This window comes from Hemicordylus capensis, chromosome 2 (assembly GCF_027244095.1).
Source record: "Hemicordylus capensis ecotype Gifberg chromosome 2, rHemCap1.1.pri, whole genome shotgun sequence".
In the NCBI taxonomy this organism is placed as follows: domain Eukaryota; kingdom Metazoa; phylum Chordata; class Lepidosauria; order Squamata; family Cordylidae; genus Hemicordylus; species Hemicordylus capensis.
In genome coordinates, this window is record NC_069658.1 from 214,106,411 (window position 1) to 214,131,239 (window position 24,829).

The 24,829-nt window shown below is 48.3% G+C and overlaps 1 protein-coding gene across 2 annotated transcripts in view; it reads left to right on the forward strand.

Annotated features, from left to right (window-relative positions):
• Positions 1-229: 229 nt before the first annotated feature.
• The window catches only part of SHC2 (SHC adaptor protein 2), a 32,569-nt gene continuing 7,969 nt past the window's right edge, over positions 230-24,829 (forward strand). The window contains exons 1-10 of one of the 2 annotated variants that reach the window (XM_053303141.1): positions 230-386; positions 7,416-7,806; positions 12,436-12,506; positions 14,900-14,960; positions 16,902-17,021; positions 17,595-17,648; positions 18,537-18,588; positions 19,281-19,407; positions 21,834-22,014; positions 23,952-24,018. In XM_053303141.1, coding sequence (XP_053159116.1) covers positions 7,417-7,806; positions 12,436-12,506; positions 14,900-14,960; positions 16,902-17,021; positions 17,595-17,648; positions 18,537-18,588; positions 19,281-19,407; positions 21,834-22,014; positions 23,952-24,018 — 1,123 coding nt within the window. In that variant the 5' untranslated portion in view covers positions 230-386; position 7,416. The remainder of the gene's footprint in view (positions 387-7,415; positions 7,807-12,435; positions 12,507-14,899; positions 14,961-16,901; positions 17,022-17,594; positions 17,649-18,536; positions 18,589-19,280; positions 19,408-21,833; positions 22,015-23,951; positions 24,019-24,829) is intronic. The other variant, XM_053303142.1, reaches the window with a different exon arrangement.

The following is a 24,829-nucleotide window of genomic DNA, read 5'->3' on the forward strand; positions in this document are numbered from 1 at the left end:
GGAGGGGGCCGAAGAGGCGGGAGGGGTAAGCAAGCCCTCCCGCCCTAAAAGAAAGGGCCCCCCATCGGTGCCGGTCCGGACTGGGCCGGACCGTGCACATCCCTAGGTGCCATGCCAGTTCCTGCCACCCCCACCCCATTGCCCACCTGCCCAGCCCCAGGGCTCCTCAGCCACTTGCCTCCAGCTCAGGAGGCCTGCAAACTGCAGAGCTCTTCTCTCCCCGCCTCTCAGCTGATCAGCGGGTGGGCGGAGCTTCCAGAGAAGCCTCTGAGTAGGCCTCCCTGAAGCCTGAACTCAGCAGGCCTGAAGGGAGGCAGGAAGCCAGGAAGGAGGCTTGCAGAGCTACTTGCAGCAGACCAGAGACCATCCCTCACAGCTTTTGCAAGGTAGGCTGTGAATTCCTTTTTGTGGTTACCCCCATATATAGGGATCTGCTTGCCATAGGGCTTTGATATGGGTGGTGGGGCAAGATTGAGAAGTCTCTGAATATTTAATTTAAAACAGACTGAAAAATGTGCTGGCTTTAAAAACAAAAACAATCTAAAAAGGCCTGTAAGTGGCTTGTTTCATGTCAGAAAATTACAAACACTTCTGGAACAAGTATATTTTATTTATTTTCCTTCATTCATTTATAAATGCACTTATGTTCAAGTTGTTTTGCAACCCAGAAGGTCTGAGTGAGAACTGTGAAGCATGTGTTGTGCTTTTATTTTATTTTATTTTTCTTGTGTATGAACTGCTCCCCAATAACTTGCAGGGACTTCAGGGTAAATCTGGCCAACATGTGAATGCAGCACCTCCATTCCAGAGGAGATGTGTGTAAAGCCCCTTGTGAAAAACCTCCTGGAATCAAACGTTACTGAATTTGTTCAGAATTCAGAGAAAACAAACATAGGCTCACCCTGCATGGTTGAAAGTCTCCTTTGCTAATCTGCAGTGAGGAGGCCATTTTAATAATTAGCATTGCTAGTGTGTTCTAGGCATTAAAAGTAGCACAAATATATAGTACTCAATGTATATCACTATATACTGTGAAGTGTGCATGTGTGTATTCAGTGAAATGTATTTCCAGGCAGCATACTTATTTTGAAATACCAGACTTAAATCCTTGGGGGCCTGGGGTGTGTGGAGGCCCTGGACTTTGAGGGGCTGGGGGCCCATTTTAAAATCTCATCTTGGCCCATTCCAACCTTGCTATGCCCCTGGCGGTCACTACACATGGGTTTCTGTACAACACCTGCACAGAAGAAACTTCCATGTAGAAAATGTGTCTCTTGTAAATTGACCCTGAATTTTCCATCCATGACTTGAGAGTTAGAGTCAATAATAAAAGAACAGCACGCTGCTTGTGACAGGAAGGGGCAAATTACAATGATTTCTTAGTCTGGCAGGGGCACTCCCTTGCATAACGTCCTCCTTTTAGCTCTTCTGTGCTTTGCATAGCAGGCTTCCCCCCCCCCCTAAACCAAGGGTAGCTGCCTGCAAGTGGAGCCAGTGGCGCTCTCCTGGCTTGCATTGTGTGAGTTTCTGGCTTGCATTGTGTGAGTTTCTGGCTTGCATTGTGTGAGTTTCTGGCTTGCAGTTTCTGGCTTGCATTGTGTGAGTCCCGGTGGGATTGCATAAGGAAACTCATGCAATGCAAGCCAGGAGAGCGACTTGTGGCTCCACTTGCATTGCCCGAGTTTTCTTTTGCAATCCCACCTCTGCAAAAGGAAACTCATGCAATGCAAGTGGAGCCACAAGTCACTCTCCTGGCTTGCATGCATGAGTTTCCTTTTGCAGAGGTGGGATTGCAAAAGGATAATAGTAGTACTAGTACACAAGATCTTTGCAGCTCTGCTAGTAATTACAACTTCTGGATCATCCCTTAGCATGGGGGGGTGGGGTGGCAATTTAATTTGGAACTCATTAATATAATTTTTGAATAATGTTCAGTCTGTCTGGATTAATACTAGGTTTATTCTTTATAGCAGATTTTTATTAGCAACATACAGTCTACAACATTTTCAGCCTTGTTCATTTGGTGCATATTGTAGATGTTCTGTCTCCAAAACAGAAGTACAGCATCTATATTTTTGAAGGGGGGGGGGGAATCGCATTTAATACAGTGTGAACAAATTGGTCCAAAAAGTAGCAATGGGAAGTTTTTCTTTCTGCCCCTGTATCTTTAATAAGATAGAGTGCACAAATATCACTTGATTAACAGCTGCGATATTAATTTCCCTTTTTGGTTGCTTGACTCACAGAGAGAATCATGTCAGGGCAGTGGAGAACCAATTAAATTGATTTTAATCTTTGTTAGGGAAGATAACATGCCTTTTTCTCTCCTTGTTTAAATAATTAAAGTTTCAGTAGGTATTATTTCTGGCTTTAAAGAAATTGGTATCTTAATGTAATGGAATTCTTCTAATTACATACTTAATCGTTTTTAAAAAGTTAATCATGGTTTTTCATTCAATGAGTATTTTGTTTTACATATTAAACTTATATCTTCCTTTGAGAGAGTTTTAAAAATAAGAGGAAATTGGGAAGGCTTTTTTAAAACAAAGAAAAATCTCACCCCTACTTATTCATGATCTTTTTGATTTGCCTGTGTAATTTCAAGCAAGTCAGATGTAATTGCAAATAACATGCAGAAGATTCCAGGTTCAATCCCTACCTCCAGGTAGGGCTGGGAGAAACTCCTGCCTGAAACCTTGGAGAGCTGCTGCCAGTCAGTGTGGGCAATAGTGAGCTAGGTGGACCAATATCTGACTCTGTAGACAGCTTCCTACGTAATCAAACCATAACTTGCCCTTACGTTCAATCCAATTGGATGCATTCACATTCACAGCTTACGTCCAATAAACTGCTGAGTAAGCCCTCCAAACTAGGATCACACAGTGTGGTTTGCAATTCTGGTATATGAAGGGCCCAAACCTCAGTTTTGCTGTTCAGGTGCATAGGCAAACGGTGATTTAATTAAACCAAGAGGTTATTTATTAAGACTGTGTATGAGAGGGAAGCAGAAAGAGGAGGAGATCATGGCTCAAATAATAGTGGCTGAATGTGGCCATTGAGTTTCCCAGGAATACAACCAACATAAAGTGTGCTACAAATAGACATTATTATAGAATTAATAAACATAGAATATCTATAATAGACTAGAATATATGTCTATTATAATTTAAGTCTCTATTATAATATAAGCATAAATCTTGAATAGACTAGAATATCTATGATGGAAAAGACTAGAATACCTGTCTTGTCTTTTCCATTTTGGGACACAAAACCTATTACTATGTTTAAAAGCATTTATTTTCTGGCCATGAGGACTGCAAACTTAGGCTGTTAGTATGCAAGACATTTCTTTAAAATATATATTTCTAAAGAGCCTTGTAGCCTCATGTTTCCTTTTTCCTGTCCCAGTATACTTGCACGGATGCAGCCCACAACCCACATTTGACTATGACTGTGACACATTTCCATATTTCCGGGGGCAGCCGGGGGGAAGGAGAGTGGGGGGGGGGCGCAATTTCAGTGCTTGCCCCGGGCGCCGTTTTCCCTAGTTACGCCTCTGTCCACCAGGCTCCTTGTGATAGCAGGGGCTTGTTCCAGGCTCCCCCGCACACTTCCCGTTAAACTCCTGCAAAACTCCTATGTCCTGTTTGCTATCCCTGTTCGCTATGCTCTGATGTCCCTTGTGAGCCAGCGTGGTGTAGTGGTTAGAGTGCTGGACTAGGACTAGGGAGACCCGAGTTCAAATCCCCATTCAGCCATGAAATTGGCTGGGTGACTCTGGGCCAGTCACTTCTCTCTCAGCCTAACCTACTTCACAGGGTTGTTGCGAGGGGAAATGTAAGTATGGAGTACACCTCTCTGGGCTCCTTGGAGGAAGAGCGGGATATAAAATGTAAATGTAAATGTAAATTAAATTAAAATTAAATTAAATCCATTGGTGCCCACTGTGCCTGGGAGGCCTCCGGAGGTTTTCCCCCCACCCTCTGTTTTGGGTCACCCAAATGCTGGGTGCTCAATGTCACCAAGACGTGCTGCCCCACCCCCCACCCCCAGGCATGGCCCCAGCTGGCGTTTGTGGGCCCCGCCGGCCTAGTGGTCACCCGTCCATCCCTGCTGCAGCTGTTGCCACTGGCCTGTCTCACTTGGCCAGCCGCAATGTGGATAAAAATGTTATGGTGCTGGCGTTGCGCCAGCATGGTGGTTTCACTAGATTGCAGTGCGTTCTGGCCCAGCAAAGACAAACAGCATGAGTGGCCAGGAAGAGTGTGAGTGGCCGGCCAGCAGGGAACCAGCGGCGAATGAGTGGTGAGGGTGGCAGCAGAGATGGGGCCACCCCAAATCTTGTCCTGGGGCCGTGCCCATTGCCACTATGCCACTGATAGAAAATTTTTTTGTTCTTCCCCCTCCTTCCCTCCCTCCCTCCCTATACTGGCATTCAGGGGGTTTCCAGTGAGACCGTCTGGCAGCCAGTTCTGGACAGATAAAAGCTCGTCATATATTTTCCACACCATTAGCTTGTGGCACTCCCTCCCACAAGGTGGTTGATGGCCACTTGCTCAGCTGGTGCTCAAAGTGGATCAGATAAATTGGCCGGAGGAGAGATTTATTTGCTTGCTTGTTGGTTACATTTTTTAAAACCCCACCCTTCTTCCAAGAAACTCAGAGTGGCATATGTGGTTCCCCGGCCCATCTTATCCTCACAACATTCTTGTAAGTTAGGAGAGATGGTGAGGGTGAGATGGGCGGAGGGGACTGACCCAAGGTCAACCAGTGAGCGTCATGGCTGAGTGGGGGATTTGAACCTGGGTCTTAGCCAAATAAAACTTAATCCTAGCTAAATAGAACTCCCATGGTCAGTGGTAGTATACCTCTGAATACCACTTGCTGAGAAGGGCACTTTCTATGTGTTTATGGGTCTGCATGTGGAAGTTCTGGATCAGCTCGTAACTAGATTGGCCTAGTGTGCACTGGCTCCATCATCTTCCCGCTGAAACTTTCCTCATGATGGCCACAGCAATGAGAGGAGCTGTGTTCAGCAGTCTTCATTAGGCACCAGCAACATTTTGTGCACTGGCAACCAGCTCCTCAGTAGGAGCCCTCAGAAACTACAGTTCCCAAGAGCCCCAGTGCCCAGTAAGTTCTGTGAGCATGCTGAGCACTATTGTGAGGACCAGGATCCCTCAGAATTGTTATTCCTCAGGGGTCCCGGTGCCCAAATACTGCTGTCGAACGAAGACCAGAGCTGCCATTTTTCTCATGACCACCAACTGGTGAGCTTTGGGGAAAAGGCTGATAGCCAGGTGGAGACTCAAGCTTCTGGAGCCTGACATTGCTGAGTTCTGCCAGACCTGTGACTGGCCTGCGTCATAAGAACAGCCCTGCTGGATCAGGCCCAAGGAGGCCCATCTAGTCCAGCGCCCTGTTTCACACAGTAGCCCACCAGGTGCCGCTGGAAGCCACAGACAGGAGTTGAGCGCATGCCCTCTCTCCTGCTGTTACTCCCCTGAAACTGGTACTCAGAGGCTGGAGGCCTTTGAGGCTGGAGATGGCCCACAGCCCTCCGACTATTAGCCATTGATAGACCTCTCCGCCATGAAGTCATCCAAACCCCTCTTAAAGCCATCCAGGTTGTTGGCTGTCACCACATCCTGTGGCAGAGAGTTCCACAAGTGGATCACAACGTTGTGTGAAAAAGTACTTCCGTTTGTTGGTCCTAGACCTCCTGGCAATCAATTTCATGGGATGACCCCTGGTTCTAGTGTTATGTGAGAAGGAGAAGAATTTCTCTCTATCCACTTTCTTCACTCCATGCAGGATTTTATAGACCTCTATCATGTCTCCCCGCAGTCATCTTTTTTCTAAACTAAAAAGCCCCAGGTGTTGTAGCCTTGCCTCATAAGAGAAAGGTGCTCCAGGCTCCTGATCATCTTGGTCTTGACCAGTATTCCCTCTAACAGAGATTCCCAGATGTTGTTCCCATAACCCCCAAGCGAAAACTGTTGTAGCTGGGGATTCTGGGAGTTGTAGTCAACAACATCTGGGAACCTCTGTTAGAGGGCACACTGGTCTTGATGCTTCCGATCCCGGCCCGAGTCCTAGAAGTGTGTTCCTGACATCTTCCTAACAGAGATGGCTGGTGAGAGTGGCCCTGGGGTGGGGGAAAAGAGGTACCTTGGAAGAGCCATTACCTGTGATACTGCCGGCATCTGCAAGCCGCTGGGAGCAGTGGCACCCCACCTGCATCCTGCAACACCACGCTGACCACACAAATGGCCTTTGTGCATGCTCAGAGGCCAGCAACACCACGCTGACCACAAAAATGGCCTTTGTGCATGCTCAGAGGGCAGCTGAGTGCTGGAGCAGCAGCAGTTGCCATGAGGGATGCCGGGTGGGTGCTGTTGCTCACAGTGGCTTGTATGTGCCGAGGTGACAAAGATTTTAAGGTACCTCTCGTCACCTGTCCCAGTGCCTCCCTCACCAGCCACCTCTGCTTCGTAATGGGATTCATCTTTTTTCTTCTTTTCTCTTTAGCGGAGTTTACTGAAAGTGTTGGGTTGACATGGAAGCCTCCGTAGAGACCTATTGTCTCAAAGGCAGATGAAAACACCAGATATCCAGAGTGGCATAGTGGTTAGCGTGTCAGACCCTGAGCAGGGAGAACTGGGTTCGAATCCTCACTCTGCCACAAAGCTCACTGGGTGACCTTGGGCTGTTCAACCCCTCTCAGCTGAACCCGCCTCACAGGGTTGTTGTGAGGAGGCGAGGGAGTGTGGGAGAGCTTCGAAGGCCCCTTGGGGGAAAAGGGAGGCTAGAAACGCAAATGATTTGCAGGCCTTCTTTTATCCCCCCACCCTTTTCTACCCTCCCTCCGTGAAAACTCCTGCCACCTCTCTTCCCGGGGGGGGGAGGGTAAGGCTGCTGCGAAGATGAAGCGAGGCGGTTCGCCCTTTTTGCAAGGAGGCGGCTATTGATCTCGGCGATGGAGACGAATCCGGGATTCTGCAGCTGTTGGCCAGTGGAAGATCCACAACACCATTACATCATAGTGTGAACCGATCTTCCCAAGAGGGGGATGGTTGCTGGAGGTTGGGTATGGAGTGAGTGTGGGGTGTGATTGGAGAGAGAGAGAGAGAGAGGGAGAGAGAGAGAGAGAGATTGCACAGCAAACAGGAGCAGCACTCTAAAACCACTTAGCCAGACACGCAGCAGCTGGGCATGCTAACAGAACCCAAGTATGATCGTTTTTGGAACGACTCGCTGACGCCCTCGGAGAAGGCAGCCATGAGCAGCAAGGTCGCCGCGGCCACCCCGCTCCCCTCCCCGCCGCCCCCTGCCGCCCCCTTGACCCATCCGTGCCCTCCTCCTCTGGGCGAGGAGCAGGAGGCCATCACCACCTTCTGCATGTTGATCCCTAGAATGCCCCTGTGGAAATTCTCCGGCCCGTCGGGCTTCCTCAGCCGCAGCCCTTCCAGTGCCAGCAAAGAGCTCTCGGCCACAGCCAAGTCAGGGAGCTCGGGGGACGCCGGGAGTGGTCCGGCCGCACTGTCGTCTTCTGCTTCTTCACCGTCGGGCCTGGCCGCCGTCCTCAGCGCCTGCGACCCGGTGTGTGCCCCATCCTGCACTTTGCAGGTAATGAACAGGCTACGGGGAGGCGTAGGGGGTGGAAGGAAGGTGCCGCGGGCCAAGGGGGCCAAGACCTCCAGCGAGGAGTGGAGCCGCAGGGGCAGCTTCATCAGCAAACCGGTCCAAGGCTGGCTTCACCCGGACGAGAGTGTCATAGGCCCAGGAGTCTCCTACAATGTCCGGGTAAGTGGTCTCTTTCCTTGTCTGTAATGTGACGGAGGCTGCTCTTGAAACAGCCCTGTGGGACTGAGCTCCGTGTTCAGGATGAGCTCCGTGTTCAGGGACTATTGTGGGCGGGGGGGTGGGGGGCATCGGCCTTTGTCCAGTGCATGACTGGCCCAATGCCAGGGCATGGCCAGCTCTTTGACATTGCATAATCCATCTGCGTGGAGATGGTCAGTGCCATCTCCAGCTCCTTCCAGAGCTGAATTTGCATCTGGAAAAAGAGATGCAGTCACTCAGTGGTTCATGGAAGTGCACTCTGCGTGTGCTCCGAGGCAATATCCAATATTATTTCACCACCTCCAGGGTTTTCTCTTTTCCTAGACCACAGGATAACCCATCCGCCCTTGTATGTCTCCATTGGAGGCACTGCTTTCAGGTCTGAGTGAAGTTTCCAGTCAGGTTGAACCTTAGAATCATTTTTTTTTAAAAGAAGTTAACTGTAGCCCATCACTGTTTTGACACTCCCCTCCTGCTTTGGCCCTGATAAAACTGCCCCCCCCCATGGGATGATGCTACAGGCAAGCAGAGTACTTGAATTAAGTCATCATTTGGAATGGGTGAGAGGGGAGGCAGAAAGAGAAGGCATGCATCCTGTCTATTGGCAGATATGTTATCTTCATCTGCACAGCCCAAGAGTGTATTGACAGGACTGGCAAGCAGAAAGGGGATTTTTAAAGGGGGCTGTTCAGGAAGCTTCCTCAACCAGTTCCTGTGTAACAAACAGCACCGAACTTGCTATGGCCTCCAGCTTATTGCTTCCGGCAAGGGTTAAATGAGAGGATGGAAGGCAGGGAGAAAAAAGCCATTTGGCAAAAACAAGGATCCCTGATTGTCCATCTGGGTATAAGCAACCAGGGGGAAGATGCCAAGGCTATGGTCCCCTAGAAGGTGCCTCTCGGAACTCTGTTTTGGCGAGTTCTGACCACCTTCTCTACCTGCTTGCTGACACACCCACCTGCTCGGGGGAACAGTAAAAGATCAGCAGCAGGAGCAGTCAGGGAATGGAGGCCCGCTGGCAATATCCAGCCTGAAAAGGCGCCGGCAGTCCAGCGAACAAGAGATCAGGAAGCAGAACTCAAAGAGTCCGAAACTGGGGAAAACTGGCTTTGAAGGAAGAATCCCCACCCCCCTCTGGAGGGAGCCCTCTTAAGTGAATTAGCTGATGGCATTGCTGAGCTAACCCCAGCTCTTAATTAATTTAGGGGTAATTTATGTTGACAGATAAATGGAGCAGTCAGTCTTTGGAGTGTCTCTTTGCTTCTTCAACGGGCCCTTCCAGGCACGACGACAAATCATTCCTTGTTCAGCTGGATTTCGAGGGAAAGGCAAAAAAAAGTATCGAACTGTGCCAGCCCTTTGCAGGCTGGGAGATTGCCAGCTATGAGCAGTCTATGGTTCTGGCAAGAAACCCCAGTTTGGAGTTGGTGTTCCAGCAACCAGCGCCATCTTGCTTTTGTGGCATAAGAACGAATGGACACAAACTGGCCACTAGCAGACTCAGGATGCACTCCTGGGCATGTTGACTCAAGAGAGAAATTGTACTGGTCTTGTTCACATGACCATTTAGTGGGCAGCGTAAGTGTCCTGACTGGTTTTGGGCGCTAAGCACGCTTCCCATTTTTGGTCATGCGTGAGTTAAAAGCTAGGTCAGAGGAGAGAAAAGTGATCATGTGTGTAACAATCAAAAGTGGGGTGGCGGGGGCGGGGAGAGATACAAAATCTCTCCTCTGGCTGTGAGGAGTTCTCCTGGGTGGACTGCCACCATCACTTTGCAGATTCTCTTCCAAGAGAATATTCTGGGAGAATAAAGTGGAAAGCTCCTCCCTAAAAGAAAGGCTTGAATAGTTGCATGCCTTCAAGAGTGTGTGACAAGGGCAGGACCCAATAAGGAATGACACTCTTTTAACCACAACAAGGATTGATTAATAATGGGACGATCAGGAAAACTATAGAGGAATCAACAGATTGCTGCTTCCATTTACGTAAAACCCTCCTCCAGGAACTACAAGAACCGTGCAGTCAGATCCAAGCACTTAAACAAGAATAAATTCCCTGACACATCTGGCTAAACTGGTTCCTATCCTTCCTACTTACAGGTGAAACTCGGAAAATTAGAATATCGTGCAAAAGTCCATTAATTTCAGTAATGCAAATTAAAAGGTGAAACTGATATATGAGACAGACGCATTACATGCAAAGCGAGATAAGTCAAGCCTTATCTGAAAAGTATACAGTGTACTGTGCTTGATTGGCCAGCAAACTCGCCTGACCTGACCCCATAGAGAATCTATGGGGCATTGCCAAGAGAAGGATGAGAGACATGAGACCAAACAATGCAGAAGAGCTAAAGGCCGCTAATGAAGCATCCTGGTCTACCATAACACCTCATCAGTGCCACAGGCTGATAGCATCCATGCCACGCTGCATTGAGGCAGTAATTGCTGCAAAAGGGGCCCAAACCAAGTACTGAATACATATGCATGCTTATATACTTTTCAGAGGTCCGATATTGTTCTATTCTACAATCCTTGTCTTCTTGGTTCCATGTAATATTCTAATTTTCTGGGATTGTGGATTTGGGGTTTTCATGAGCTGTACGCCATGATCATCACAATCATAACAAATTAAGGCTTGACTTATCTCGCTTTGCATGTAATGCGTCTGTCTCATATATCAATTTCACCTTTTAATTTGCATTACTGAAATTAATGGACTTTTGCACGATATTCTAATTTTCAGAGTTTCACCTGTACTTCCAGGTAAGGAACTCCCAGTTGATTCCCAGCCCCAGGCTGTTAGACTCCCCTTTCTTTACAGTAGTTGCTGATCAAGAGATCTCACTCCGAGGCCTCCAGGGAAGAACTGAACACAGCCCTCCCCTACAGCTCTACAGGGTGTTGTCCCATAAACCCTGCCTCTCAGTCTGGATTGGGCCACTGGGATTTGATTTTCCCGGGTTTTCTTCCTTATTAGGAGAGGGCCAGCTTCCAAGCAGTTACTCTAATTGAGACCTAGTCTTCCCTCAAGCCTGACTATCACAACAATGTGGTGACGATGCCAAAGGTGCTTCCTCCTACCTTGGTAATATCGTGCTGGGTAAAAATTCTGGGTAAAATGACACTGTTAGAGCCTACACCGCCTTCCATTTTCCCATCCTCTGATCACTTTCCTGTCTTTTAAAACTCACAGACAACTGAAAATCACTTAATCTGAAGGTGGATAGGACACTTATCCTGCTCACTTCCTATGAGAGTGCTGGCCTTATGGCAGCAAGCATGAATTGTCCCCTTTGCTATGCAGGGTCCACCTTGGTTTGCATTTGAATGGGAGACTACACGTGTGAGTCCTGTTAATATATTCCCCTTAGGGGATGGGGCCGCTCTGGGAAGAGCATCTGCCTGCTTGCATGCAGAAGGTTCCAAGTTCCCTCTCTGGCATCTCCAAAATAGTGCTGAGAGAGACTCCTGCCTGCAGCCTTGGAGGAGCTGCTGCCAGTCTGTGAAGACAATACTGAGCTCGATAGACCAATGGTCTGACTCAGAATATGGTAGTTTCCTATGTTCCTATGTCATGTGAACAAGCCTACTGTGTTCAGATGGATTTACTCCTAAGTATGGGTGCCATAAATTAGGAATTGGGAGGGGGGATATTCTGGAAGAGTTTCCCAGCACAAAGACACTCTTAGGAGGCTCATGGGGGTGGAAAGAGGAGCTCTTTCTGACCCTTAGCTGAGCACTGTCCGTGGTGCTGATGCACCGTGCCCGGAAACTGACATTTCAGTAGAACCAAGGTTGCAGTCTAAAGGCACTTATGGGAAGCATATTTATTTGGGTTGCTTCTCTACCAGAAATCTCCACCATTCACACCAAGCTGTTTTTAAAATCCCCATGACCACCCAAAGTTTGTGTAAGGGAGGAGCCACCTTCGTTGCTCTTCCTTTTGCAAGATCTGAGGTATAGGCAGCTGCTGAGGAGGACCAGGAGCCAAGAGTGAGGAGAGCTGGTCTTGTGGTAGCAAGCATGACTTGTCCCCTTAGCTAAGCAGGGTCCACCCTGGTTGCACATGAATGGGAGACTTGATGTGTGAGCACTGTAAGATATTCCCCTCAAGGGATGGAGCCACTCTGGGAAAAGCAGAAGGTTCCAACTTCCCTCCCTGGTGGCATCTCCAAGATAGGGCTGAGAGAGATTCTTGCCTGCAACCTTGGAGAAGCTGCTGCCAGTCTGTGAAGACAATACTGAGCTAGATAGACCAATGGTCTGACTCAGTATATGGCAGCTTATGCTCAGTATATGGCAGCTTCCTATGTTCCTATGCCCTACACAGAGAAGTAGTCCAGTCTGGTAAGTTTCTCCAGAGAGCCAATTCTACACCCTAGATGGGGGCAATTGCTGAGAAGGCTCTGTTCTTTGTAGGCATCTCATCTCTTTAGAAGGCAGGGGATGGACTTTAAGCAGGAGCTCCTAAGAAAATCTCAGGGCACATGGGGGGTATTCATGGGAGAAGGCTTAAGATAGCTCTTGGCTGCTTGAGATTAACATCTGGTTTCTCCACCCCCCCCACCCCCCGCGCCCTGCCCGGCTTCAGTACATGGGATGCATTGAAATCCTGCGTTCTATGAGGTCTCTGGATTTCAACACCCGGACACAGGTTACCAAGTAAGCATTCACCTATGAATTTCTTTTTCTCTCCTCTTCCTGTTTTTAAGAATTAATTTCCAGGGCTGTTTAATGCGGTGGCCACAGCTGGTGGCAGCTATATGATAGAGAGTATATGAAAGTCTAAGCACTACTACTGCTGCTACTACTACTACTACTTCTGATATTTATATACTGCTTTTCAACAAAGTTTGCAAAGTGGTTTACATAGAAAAATAGATAATAGATAAGATGATTCCCTGTCCCAAAGGGCTCACAATCTAAAAAGAAACATAAGGTACACACCAACAACAGCCACTGGAGGGATGCTGTGCTGGAATTGGATAGGGCCAGTTGCTCCCCCACTGCTAAACATAAAACAATTACCACTTTGAAAGGTGCCCCTTTGCTCAGTTAGCAGGGGTCTAACTGAAAGCACTAGACTTTTGTTGCATGGGGCAGAGCTGAATATTCTCCAGTTCAAATTTAGAGGTAAAAAAATAGATGAGATGCGTAACTGAGATTTCCTGAACAACAATTAGATGGTGTGAATATTCATTTTCCTTTGGTGCCATTTCCCTCCTCCTGCTCCTTGCTCCACCCAGCTACTGAGTGATTTAAGCCAAACTGAGATCAGGTAATGGACAGAATGATCCATAGAGCAATATGAAGTGCTCTAAGTGGAATGCTTCCTAGATTTGCCTTACGGGCCATCCCAACCAGTCAGGGTTCAGATGACCCTAACCACTGCACCATGTGCATAGCATCAAGGGAGAAAAAGCAGGAATGGATTGGACACTTTGTGTGGACTTCACATGATCAGCCCTCTGTACACAATCTGAAAATAAGGCACAAAGAGGGCCAAAAGCATCTGTTCCTCTTTGGAAACAAGACCAGCTAATTCAGAAGTCCAAAATGGGAGGGTTAAGTTCAGATGAGGAAAAGTTTTTAAAAGATCCCCCTTGCCCTCAAGCCATGTGGACAAAAGAGGAGAGAGAGAGAGAGAGAGAGAGAGAGAGAGAGAGAGGAAACCACAACAATAGGGTTGCCTTGCCTTGCTGAAGCACGGCATGGATCGATCCTGGGTAACCAGAGATGGGAGGCATCTCCTGAGCAGGCCTGTATTATTGATGAGCCTCTACCCCCCCACCCACCGACCCCAATGACTTTGGAGCTAAATGCACGGGCAGTGAAGTTATGCAGGAAGGGAAGAAAACAGCCTGGCCTCTCGGTCTAACCCCCATCCTTTCCAGGGTGGTTGGGCACTGTCGCTAAGAAACCAAGCCTTAGTCAAGAGTCCCCATGTCTGGCACAGAAGAGACACCCACCCCTGCAGTTTTAAATCAGTTTCATTCAGGCGTTGGGGACGAACCAGGAGTCAAAGGCCAGTGACAAGCCAGAGGTCGAGCTGAGTAGCCAGCACAAGGAGGATCAGACCCAGCCGGAGAGCTTGGAACTGAGCGGTCTGCAGGGAAGCCAATCACCGACCTCACAGGTGGGGCCAGACTTAAGAGCTGCTGCCGTGAAACAAGTCACTACAAGTGGCAGCAGTAAACAGAGCCCCAGACTCGAGGAAGTCAGATACAGACGTACGTTCGCATCCGCCTCAATCGAACACCGCAAAGCAGCAGTTCTTGATGCGACCACACGTACGGCTGCACCAGGCTTCTTTTACTGTCACCGATGCTCAGAAGCACACGTGCACATTGTTAAAACACAGCGCAGAAACAAGGCAACCACACATGCCATCCCACTTCCTTTTTGTAGTGCTTTATGCATGTGTGTTGGGGACCCCGAGCCCGGCGGAGGGGAGGGAGATGCAACTCAACGGAAACCTAAGGCAAACTGTGTACACTCCAGTTCTGGAATATTAATTGTAGAAATTATCCTCCATCAGCTGGGAGCAAGGAGGAGTGAAATCCAGCACAGGGCAAAATTTTGAAACAATGGGGGGGGGTGGGGCTGAATGGTGGGAATCCACTCTTCCCTAGAGAGGCATTGCCAGTCTGAGTACACAGTACTAGGCTAGATATCTCAGTGTTCCGACCCAGTATAAGGCAGATTCATATAACCCTTGCTAATTTGGCACAACCCCTGCTAACTGGGCGAAGAGGCACCTTTTAATGTGGTGATTCTCTTTATTGAGCAGGGGGAGAGTAACTGGCCCTATCCATCCCCAGCACAGCATCCCTCCAGTGGCTGTTGCTGGTGTTTATCTTGTGTTTCTTTTTAGATTGTGAGCCCTTTGGGGACAGGCATCCAGCTTATTTAGTTGTTATTTCTCTGTGTAAACCGCCCTGAGCCATTTTTGGAAGGGTGGTATAATAATCAAATCAAATCAAATCAATAAGAAAGAGCTTCTTGCTTTGAGATGCTGGAATTAATTGCAGCCCTGAAATGACTCTTTGCTACAGGGAAGCCATCAACAGACTGTACGAGGCAGTCCTGGGAGTCAAAGGGACCTGGAAGAAGAAGGTGGGTCTGGTCTTTCCTCCTTTAGAGACAATTGCACATGCCTAATGGCACAGTTTCCACAGAAGCACAGGAGGAGAATTACGGCAGTCTCAAGGCTGTTATGAGCTGGGCTCTCTGCTCTATCCCTTCTCCAGTGAGTAACTTACTAGGGCAACTCACATGACCATGAACCAGATAGGAGATGAATCCTGCCCATTTCGGGGGAGCTCAGGTTTTGCATCTGTGTGCTTGTAAAACGCAAGGTTGGAGGCAGGGAGTGTGATTGTCTGTCAAGCCCCAGCTGGGTAGGAGAATTCCCCCACCTACCTCGATTAGAATCTGGGGACAGAATCTGGGTAGAGAACGCTTGTCCTACCCAGCGGAGGCTTGACAGACGATCATGATCCCTGCCCCTGCCCTTGCTTTTTTTACAAGCACACAGGTGCAAAACGGGAGCAGCCCAGCTCCTCAAACTGGCTAGGACTTGTCTCTTACCCAGTTTTGGTCATGTGAACTGCCCTACCGTTTCATACAAATAGGGTTTTACAACTAGATCTTAATGTTGCCAATTGTCAGGGCTCCGGGTTTCACTCCGTAGATTAATCAACAGGAGGATTTAGTTGATTAACTGGGTGTGTGCCAGGGCGCCATTTTTAACACTGGGGTCAAATGTTCCATCAGTGGTGCTGAAAGTTAAAGTCACAATTGCCCGTTGCTGTGGCCTGTTTTATGTTATGGAATGAGGGCATGACTGAATAGGGGCAGGATGGGGCAGCCAGGTGGACTACATAAGACCTCAGTTGCTGCCTGGAAGCTGCTGGTTCTACCTGTCTTCTGCGCAGCTCCTCCCCTGCTTAGCATTTGGCCCTCTAACTGAACACATCAGGTTGCCTTACACCAAGTCAGAACACTGGCCCATCTAGCTCAATATTGTCCACTCTGATTGGCAATGGCTCTCCAGGGTTTCAGAAGAGGATCCTTCTCTGCCCTACCTGGAGATACTGCCAGGATTAAACCTGGGACCTTCTGAAGGCAAAGCAGGTGCAGTCTTGGGAAGCCAATGCTTTTTAGAGCAGATAATGCAGGTCAAGGTGGTCTAGAAATGAGGGCTGTGCAAATTGACCCAGATTCGAATGGATTTGACTCGGATCGGAGTGAGTTGAGTGATTTGAATTAGAATGGAATCACCCTTTAAAAGGGCAATTAGATTCGAATTCAAAACAAAATTTTGAAATTCAGCTCAGATTGATTCGAATTCTATTTGAGAGCCATTTGGCACCTTTTAAAAACATCCAGGCACCCTGATTGGTTTAAAAAGGCACCAAAACCGGGTCAAATCCATTCAAATATGAATGGAATCAACAAGAATTCAAATCACATTTTTGGATCAGATTTGAATTTGATTCAAATTTGAAACAAATTTTCAGAATTCAATTCAAATTTGAAACAAATTGTCAGAATTCAATTCAAATTTGAAATGAATAAAAAATTCATTTGGTGCACATCTCTACTAGAAACCTACAAGTCTTTTTCCTATGTCTATGATGTCACTATGCACAGAGCTGTGTTTATTCCTCTCCTGGCATTTCGGAGACTAACAGAAGAGGGGAGGGAGGAAGGTTTGCAGGAGCTACATGGCTAGCATGCTCTTGGCATGGGAGGGGCTCTTCCCTTGTATCATATCTGGGAGCATTTATATTGGAGACCACAATACCTGCTGGTCTTAGCCTGAAGTAGTACTACTCACTGGAATGGTACAGCCCACTTCCCCACTTGATTCTTCTGGGTGTATAAACTGGGCTTCAAAATTTAGCCATTTTAAGAAGTCAGCCAGCATAATTCCCACATTGGACACATGGGTGATCCTAGTCAATCCAGGGATTCTCTAGTGAATGGGTGATGTCCTTGATGGCAAACAAAACCTATTCAGGGAACCCTTCCATTGTTTTACTCTCTTCCCAGGCTCCTAACAAAGCCCTTTTCTCAATTCTTGGCAAGAGCAACCTCCATTTTGCTGGCATCAGTATAGCCATCAACATCTCTGTTGATGGACTGAACCTTATGATCCCAACAACCTGCCAGGTAAGACCTCCTCACCTGAATATCTGCCGTTTGTGACTCTCCCCAGAGGGGAGCTGGGAGGTCTAGAGTCACCCCAATGCAAGGCTTCTCAAACTTTGGTCCCCAGATGTCATTAGGCAATTCCCAACACCCCCTGCAACAATGGACTACAGCTACCATCATCCCCTGCCACAGTGCCAAAGAGATCCAAGCTTGAGAACTCCTGCCCCAACTGGCAAGATGCAATGTAGTCAATGGGATACGAAGTCCTGCAGTGGTTCAGCTTTGAATAGGATCCGAGCTCACTCAGAAAGAACAAGTTGCAAAATTCAGTTTGGGTTGCAGTTTCCAGGATGGGGCCATTCCCATTCCATTCCGCCTCCTCCCCACAACTAAGCAGCTGCACGCTGCAAATGTGGATGGGAAACACACAGGCCTGTCCCCGAAGGCCTGCATGCATGTTGATCTGTTCGATTCCCCTCTCCCATGGCCGCATTGATCCAAGCACTGAGTGATTGCTCAGCGCTCCCAATGACCTTCCCCCCCCCCATGGCTCCCCCTCCTCCCATCTCTGCTTGTCTGTTTCCATCGTAGATCATCGCGAATCACCGCATGCAATCCATCTCCTTCGCTTCAGGGGGTGATACGGTAAGGGGAACTTTGGAAGTCCTGGCATGTGTGTGTCGGGAGCAGGGGAGGGAGCTGGATTCAGGAGTCATGAGATGCTGGGGCAAAACGTTAATGATCCACATTGCTGCCACCTTTGCAGCTAACAAAACAGGATGATCAAGGTGACACAGATTATAAGTGCAATAAAGATCTTGAAAACTCTGCAGCCAAAACAACAACAGCTGTTTCTCTCCTGGCCTGTCATCTTCTCTCCCTCCTTCCAATCTGCATATCTACCTACCTACCTACCTTTCCTCCTTGGCATTTCCTTCCTTCCTTCCTCCCTCCCCTCCCTCCCTTCCTCCCTTTCCTGCATCTCAACCCATCTAATCTTTATTCTACATACATATACCTTCCCTCCCTCCTTCCCTCCCTTCCTGTCTATCTATCTCTCCCTTCCTCCTCCCCCCTTCTGAACTTCAGAATCTGGGATCAATCTGGGTACATTGGCGGACAATGACATCCTGACTAAATTAGTCCGTGGGAGTCCCAATGAAATTAACATGACAAGTTAGTCATAACTAACGTGTCCTGTCAGTTTCCAGGGGAGTTCTGTGGTGTAATTTAGTCAGGATGTCAGCAGACAATTTCTGTAGCGTAATTTATTCATTTTGAGCCAGCAGAAGTTCCTGAGAGGTTTCCAAGGGCAGTCCCATGCTTAAGAGATCACAGTAGTCAAGCCTGGATGTTACTAGGGCATAAGGGACCACAGTCAAATGGTTTTCTTGTGGGCAAGTCCTAAGGGAATTGGAAATAATGCTTGAAAGTAATGCCTGTTCCATGGTGAATATACTGTTTGCCTCTGCTAACGAAATGCAATATTGTTCTTAACAGCTCCTCTCCCTCCTTAACTGTCTGTTTGTCTAGGACACCATGGACTACGTTGCCTATGTTGCAAAGGATCCCATCAACCAGCGAGGTGAGAGCAATTGCGCTGTGGAAACTCAGTTGTGTGGGATTTTAGAAAAGGACTGTGGCTCTTTCAAGGATTAGAGAAATTAATGGAGGGGAGGGCTGCCAATGACTGTTAGCCATGATGCACATTGATAAACACTATGAATACCATGGCCCCAGTCACACCTCCCACCCCACTAAGCCCAATGCCTTCCCCCAGGACCCCCTAGGGTAGCTGGGGAAACCAGAGCTAGCATCCCCACCATGACCCTAGGACATGGCCCTGCCTTCATACTCTGAGTCTCTTGAGGATCTGCCAGCCCAAGTCTCCCAACACCACCAGAGCCAGTGCTTAGAAAATTGGGCAAGGCCACTTGAAGTAACAGGGCCTTCTCAAGGGAAGGGCTTCGGCCAATTCATGCTCAACTGGGCGGTGGCTATGTAAATTGGCAGAAATGGCCAAGTAGCTGCTGGAGCAACATCCATTTCATGCTGCTGTGCCCAGCAATCTTACTATCTTGCTTGGAGCTATCCAAGGTCCTGACTGCTTTCCCCTTGGAGCTGTCCATAGTCTGTGTCTCTTCTGGATTCCTGCCTTGGTGGAGGCTGGAACAGGATAAAGCTATATTTATAGTCAGACCTGCTTTTCCACTGACACATTGGGGTGTGTGCATGCCAAAACCCACCCCACCCTCTGTCTCTCCTCTTGTCTTGCAGCATGCCACATCTTGGAATGTTGTGACGGACTGGCACAGAATGTCATCAACACCGTGGGGCAGGCCTTTGAGCTCCGGTTCAAGCAGTACCTCCACAGTCCCCCCAAGACTGTGGTCCCACAGGACAGGTGGATGAAGGTTTGGGGGGCAAACAGGCCTGAGATGTCATGGGGGTCTTTGCATGCCACTGAAACAAAAGAACATAGGGGAGCTGCTTTATACCAAGTCAGATCATTGGTCCATATAGCTCAGTATTGTCTACACTGAGTAGAAGTTGCTCCTCAGGGCTTCCATCAGGGGTCTTTCCCAGTCCTACCAGGAGATGTTGCCAGAGAGAGAACCTGGGACCTTCTGCATCCAAAGGAGGTGATCTACTACTGAGCTGCAGCCCCATCCCCAAAGGTGGTATGCATGGGTCCCCCATCCAGGCACTGACCACACAAAGACCTGCTTAGCTTTGGCAGGTTGGCTGTACCATGTGCCCTTAGACCATGCTCATTGGACACAGACCCTGCTGTGTGTGTCTGTTCCCTTCCACCTTTTTTCAAACTGCACAGCAAGTTGGCCTAAAATTATGCAATGAATATACATTCATGACCCCTGCTAACTCAGCAAAGAGGCACCTTTTTAAAGTGATGATTCTCTTATATTTAGCAGGAGGAGAGCAACTGGCCCTATCCAACCCCAGCACAGCATCCCTCCAGTGGCTGTTGCTGGTGACTTTCTTATGTTTCTTTTTAGACTGTGAGCCCTTTGGGGACAGGCAGCCATTTAATGAATTTATTTATTTCTATGTGTAAACCGCTTTGGGAACTTTGGTTGAAAAGCGGTATATAATTTGTCGTATTCGTATTTGTATTTTGCACACTGATGGTCAATGGGATAATTTCCTTGAACATAAGAACATAAGAACAGCCCTGCTGGATCAGGCCCAAGGCCCATCTAGTCCAGCATCCTGTTTCACACAGTGGCCCACCAGATGCCGCTAGAAGCCACAGGCAGGAGTTGAGGGCATGCCCCCTCTCCTGCTTTTACTCCCCTGCAACTGGTACTCAGAGGCATCCTGCCTTGGAGGCTGGAGGTGGCCTATAGCCCTCCGACTAGTAGCCATTGATAGACCTCTCCTCCATGAAGTGATCCAAAACCCTCTTAAAGCCATCCAGGTTGTTGGCTGTCACCACATCTTGTGGTAGAGAATTCCACAAGTACATTATGTGTTGTGTGAAAAAGTACTTCCGTTTGTTGGTCCTAAATTTCCTGGCAATCAATTTCATGGGATGACCCCTGGTTCTAGTGTTCTGTGAGAGGGAGAAGAATTTCTCTCTGTCCACTTTCTCTACACCATGCATGATTTTATAGACCTCTATCATGTCTCCCCGCAGTCATCTTTTTTCTAAACTTAATTGCCCTAGGTGTTCCTTCTGAATCCAAGAATAATGAGGTTTCCAAAGAATTTAGAATTCTCGTGGTGCAGAGTGCAGATTGGCTGGTCATTAAGACAGCTACCCATTGGCCAGCTCAGCAAGCAGACAAGTCGCGTGTGACAAGGAATGGGACCAGATCTCAGTGCTAGAAGGTCCCAGTTCCAATCCCTGGCATTGTAAGACAGAGCTGGGAACGACCCCTGCCTAAAATCCTGGAGGGCTGCTGCCAGTCAGTGTAGATAATACAGAGCTAGATGGATCACGGGCCTAACTCAGTAGAAGGCAGCTTCTTAAATTCTTCAGAACATCCGTAGCTGGTAGAGCCCCTGCTTGGCATGTAGAAGATCCCATGTCCATCCCCTGGCATGCCCAGGAAAGACTGGGAAAGATCCCCATCGGGACCTTGCGGGGCTGCTGCCAGTCAGTGTAGACAATATTGATCAAGATGGACCAAGGTTTTAAATCAGTAAGGGAGCTATATAGTGGCACGGCTTGCATGCAGAAAGTCCCAGATCCAACCCTGCTGGCAAATACACCATCTGGAACCTTGAACCGCTGCTGCCAGTCAGTGTAGACAACAATGAGCTAGAGAGACTGAGGGTCTAACTCAGTAGACAGCAGCTTCATGTTTAGGAATGCGTCTGCCAGTCTCTGAATTACTGGGTCTTGTTTTCATAGTGGGGCTGATATACCTTAGGACAGGCTTCCCCAACCTGCGGCCCTCCAGATGTTCCTGAACTACAATTCCCATCACCCCCAGTTATAACTTATTGTGGCTGGGATGATGGGAATTGTAATTCAGCAACATCTGGAGGGCCGCAGGTTGGGGAAGCCTGCCTTAGGAATTGCTCCATTTTTATTTCCAAATGTTGCACAGAAGGCTGAGCATGCGCATGTCTTTTTCTCTTAATGGCATGCACATGGGCATCAGTAAAACACTACAAAAAGCAACCTTCTTCAAGATCACTTTGCTGCAGTGTTTTCTTTGCCGCACACAGTGTTCTGCCAGACTAAGAGCAGTGGAAGCCAGTTCTGTGGCTCCATGGGTCCAAATTGAACCCTATTGGAACCCTGTTGCACCACCTGCCTGGAGTTGAATTTCAGCTCTATCTCTTTGTCTTTCTGGCCAGGGCAATGGGAATGGAAGAGTCTGCCTGGGGTGAGGATGAGGAAACCTCTGAGCACAATTACTACAACAGGATCCCAGGAAAGGAGCCTCCCCCAGGGGGTCTTGTGGACTTCCGCCTCTGGCATGGCATATCTCTCAGCCGCACACACTCCCAGCTGTCATGCGCAAGCCCATTTAGCGAGGTGAGAACAAATTGTCCTGGAGGTCTGCAATATTTTGCTGCATGATCACATTTAAATGAATCTTTCCAAAAAGCTACTGATTAATTAGGCGTCAGAGCAGAGGTGGGTTTTTGATTTTTTTTAGAGTGCGGATGATCATTCTTAACAGTAAGGTCAGTTAAATCTGAAGGTGCTGAAAGTTTTTGGGATGGACCAGAGCAATTTCAGGTGGTGGTGGAGAAATTCTTATGTTTGGAGGAGGTGGCTTACGGGTGTGTAGTGATGGCGAGAATGGGTGCCATTTTTATTTTTTACAATTTATGCCTTGACTCAGCAGGTGGTTGGTGGCAAAACTAATCATGATGTAGCACCTTTCTGAGGGGGATTCTGGGTGAAAAAATAGCAGCTGCCAGTAGGCAGAGAAATTTCTAAGAGTTTCTAAGGCCTGCCTGAGAAATGGTCAAACTTGGCTGCCCATATTTGCTGCCTGTGTACATGGTAGAGGAACTGGAATGGGCTTTTTGGCTATTGGGAATGGGGCTGTATCTCAGGGCTAGAGCATTTGCTGAGCATGCAAATCATATGCATGTGAACCATCATATTCATATTCATGCAGAAAACCCCAGATTCAGTCCTGGCAGCATCTGCAGATACGGATGGGAAACACTCCTGTTTGGAACCCTGGTGAGCTGCTGCCAGTCAGTGTAGACAATACTGAGCTCAGTAGACGCAGACGCAGAGTCTGACTCAGTAGAAGGCAGCTTCATATGTTTATGAGGAGCATCTGTAACTCAGTGGGAGTATCTGCTTTGCAGGCAGAAAGTCTCAGATTCAATCCCTGGCAGCAAACTCCAGCTAAGACTGAGAAAAATCTCGATCTGAAATTCTGGAGAGTTGATTCCAGTCAGTATACCATGCTGTGCTAGATGGACCAATGGCCAGATTCAGTATATGGCAGCTTCCTAGGTATCTTTTTGAGGATGGGGCTGAAGGAACATAGGAAGCTGCCATATACCGAGCCAGACCATTGGTCTATCTAGCTCAGTACTGTCTTCACAGACTGGCAGTGGCTTCCTCAGGGTTGCCGGCAGGAATCTCTCTCAGCCCTTGGAGATGCCAGGGAGGGGACTTGGAACCTAGATGCTCTTCCCAGACTGGCTCCATCCCCTGAGGGGAATATCTTACAGTGCTCACACTTCTAGTCTCCCATTCATATGCAGCCAGGGCAGACCCTGCTTAGCTAAGGGGACAAGTCATGCTTGCTGCCACAAGACCAGCTCTCCTCTCCTGACCAGCTCAATGAAAGAGCATTGGTTTATGGGCCAGTTTGGGGATACTTGTAAAGGGGAATCCTTGATAATTCCCCTTTGCAAGTAATGTGGAGAAGGCATTCCTAATCTCTATGCTAAAGGCATGGAGGTGGGGGTGGAGAGAGGAAGCGGCCTGTGTTCCTTTAGAGGATGCCGCTGGTGGCGGAGAACCATCAGAGATAGTGGGGGTGACAGTGGGGGATTCCTCCAAGCATCTGCTTTGCATCTAGAAGGTCCCACATTCTATCCCAGCCATCTCTGGGGAGGGCCAGGAAATAGCCGTCTGAAACCCTGGATTTACGAGTATCCTCGCACCGGCTCACGAACCGGAACAGACCCAGTTCGGCCGAGCCTGAAACCGGACTGGGCCGGTCCAGATTTGAAATGAACCGGAAAAGCGAGTTCCATGCACATAGCTAGTCTCCGGTCCTTCTAGGTTTTCTACTTTGTTAGATTCTATCCCTTCTTTAACATACAGTGCTACTCACCTACAAGGCACCCCTCCCTGTCCTTTCTATAGAGTTTATATCCAGGGATAACAGTGTCCCACTGGTTCTCAGTTCCACCATGTTTCTGTTACCTCCCCTATATCTATGTCTTCGTTAGCAACCATATCTGATGGTTGCTCTCCTGTTTTCTGTTCCCTAGGTTGGATCTCCTTCCAGGAGGGACCCAAGCAGTCTTTATAACTTGCACTGGGATGCTGATCCCTATGGTAATTATAATATGTTATTATGCAGGGGGAGGTGGAGAGGATGCCAGGTGAGCCTTAAACCAGAGAGTAGAGTATACACATTTTAAGTCAATCAACTAGTGACTTCTCAGTGTGCACTATTAGGCACTATTCATTTCCTCTGCATCTCACCCTTTCTCCTGGAGATCAGAGTGGCACACATGGAAGTCATCCCATTTGAATTCTCCCAACAACAACCTGAGATCGGCTAGGTTGAGAGAGAATGAAGGTTGCTTAGCCAGATTCACCGCTGAGCAGGGGTTCAACCCCATGTCTTGTGCCTGCCCTGAGGAGTGTAGCTTGGAGAACTGTCCAGCAGAGCAAGTGACAGGCCTATGACTAGGTTGGTGGAACAGCAAAGGATCTGTCCAGTGGACAAGACTTCAAATTCGGGAACCCCAAAATGGAGCTAAAGACAGACAGTTCAGGGGATCAGATAGGGGAGGAAGACCCCACCACCCAGACCCTGAGTTGCCCTGCACTGCCAGAACTCCCCACACTAGGAGAAGCAGAAAAATCCGGGGCCAGCTTCCCTATCATGATCTGAGACCATGACCCTGCCTTCATTCTCCGGCTTGAAGGATTCCCTTGAGGATGTATCAGCTCATGTAGAGCCCCCCTCACTGTGCCTCCAGAGCCAGCATTTATAAATTCAGGCAAGGTTGCTTTAGAGCCTTCCCTAGGGAAGAGGCAGGGCCAATCCACTCTAGGCAGCAGCTATAAAACCCACAGTAACCTCCGAGCATCTACTGGAGCAACATCTGTCTTATGGTGTTGTACCCAGCTCTCTTGC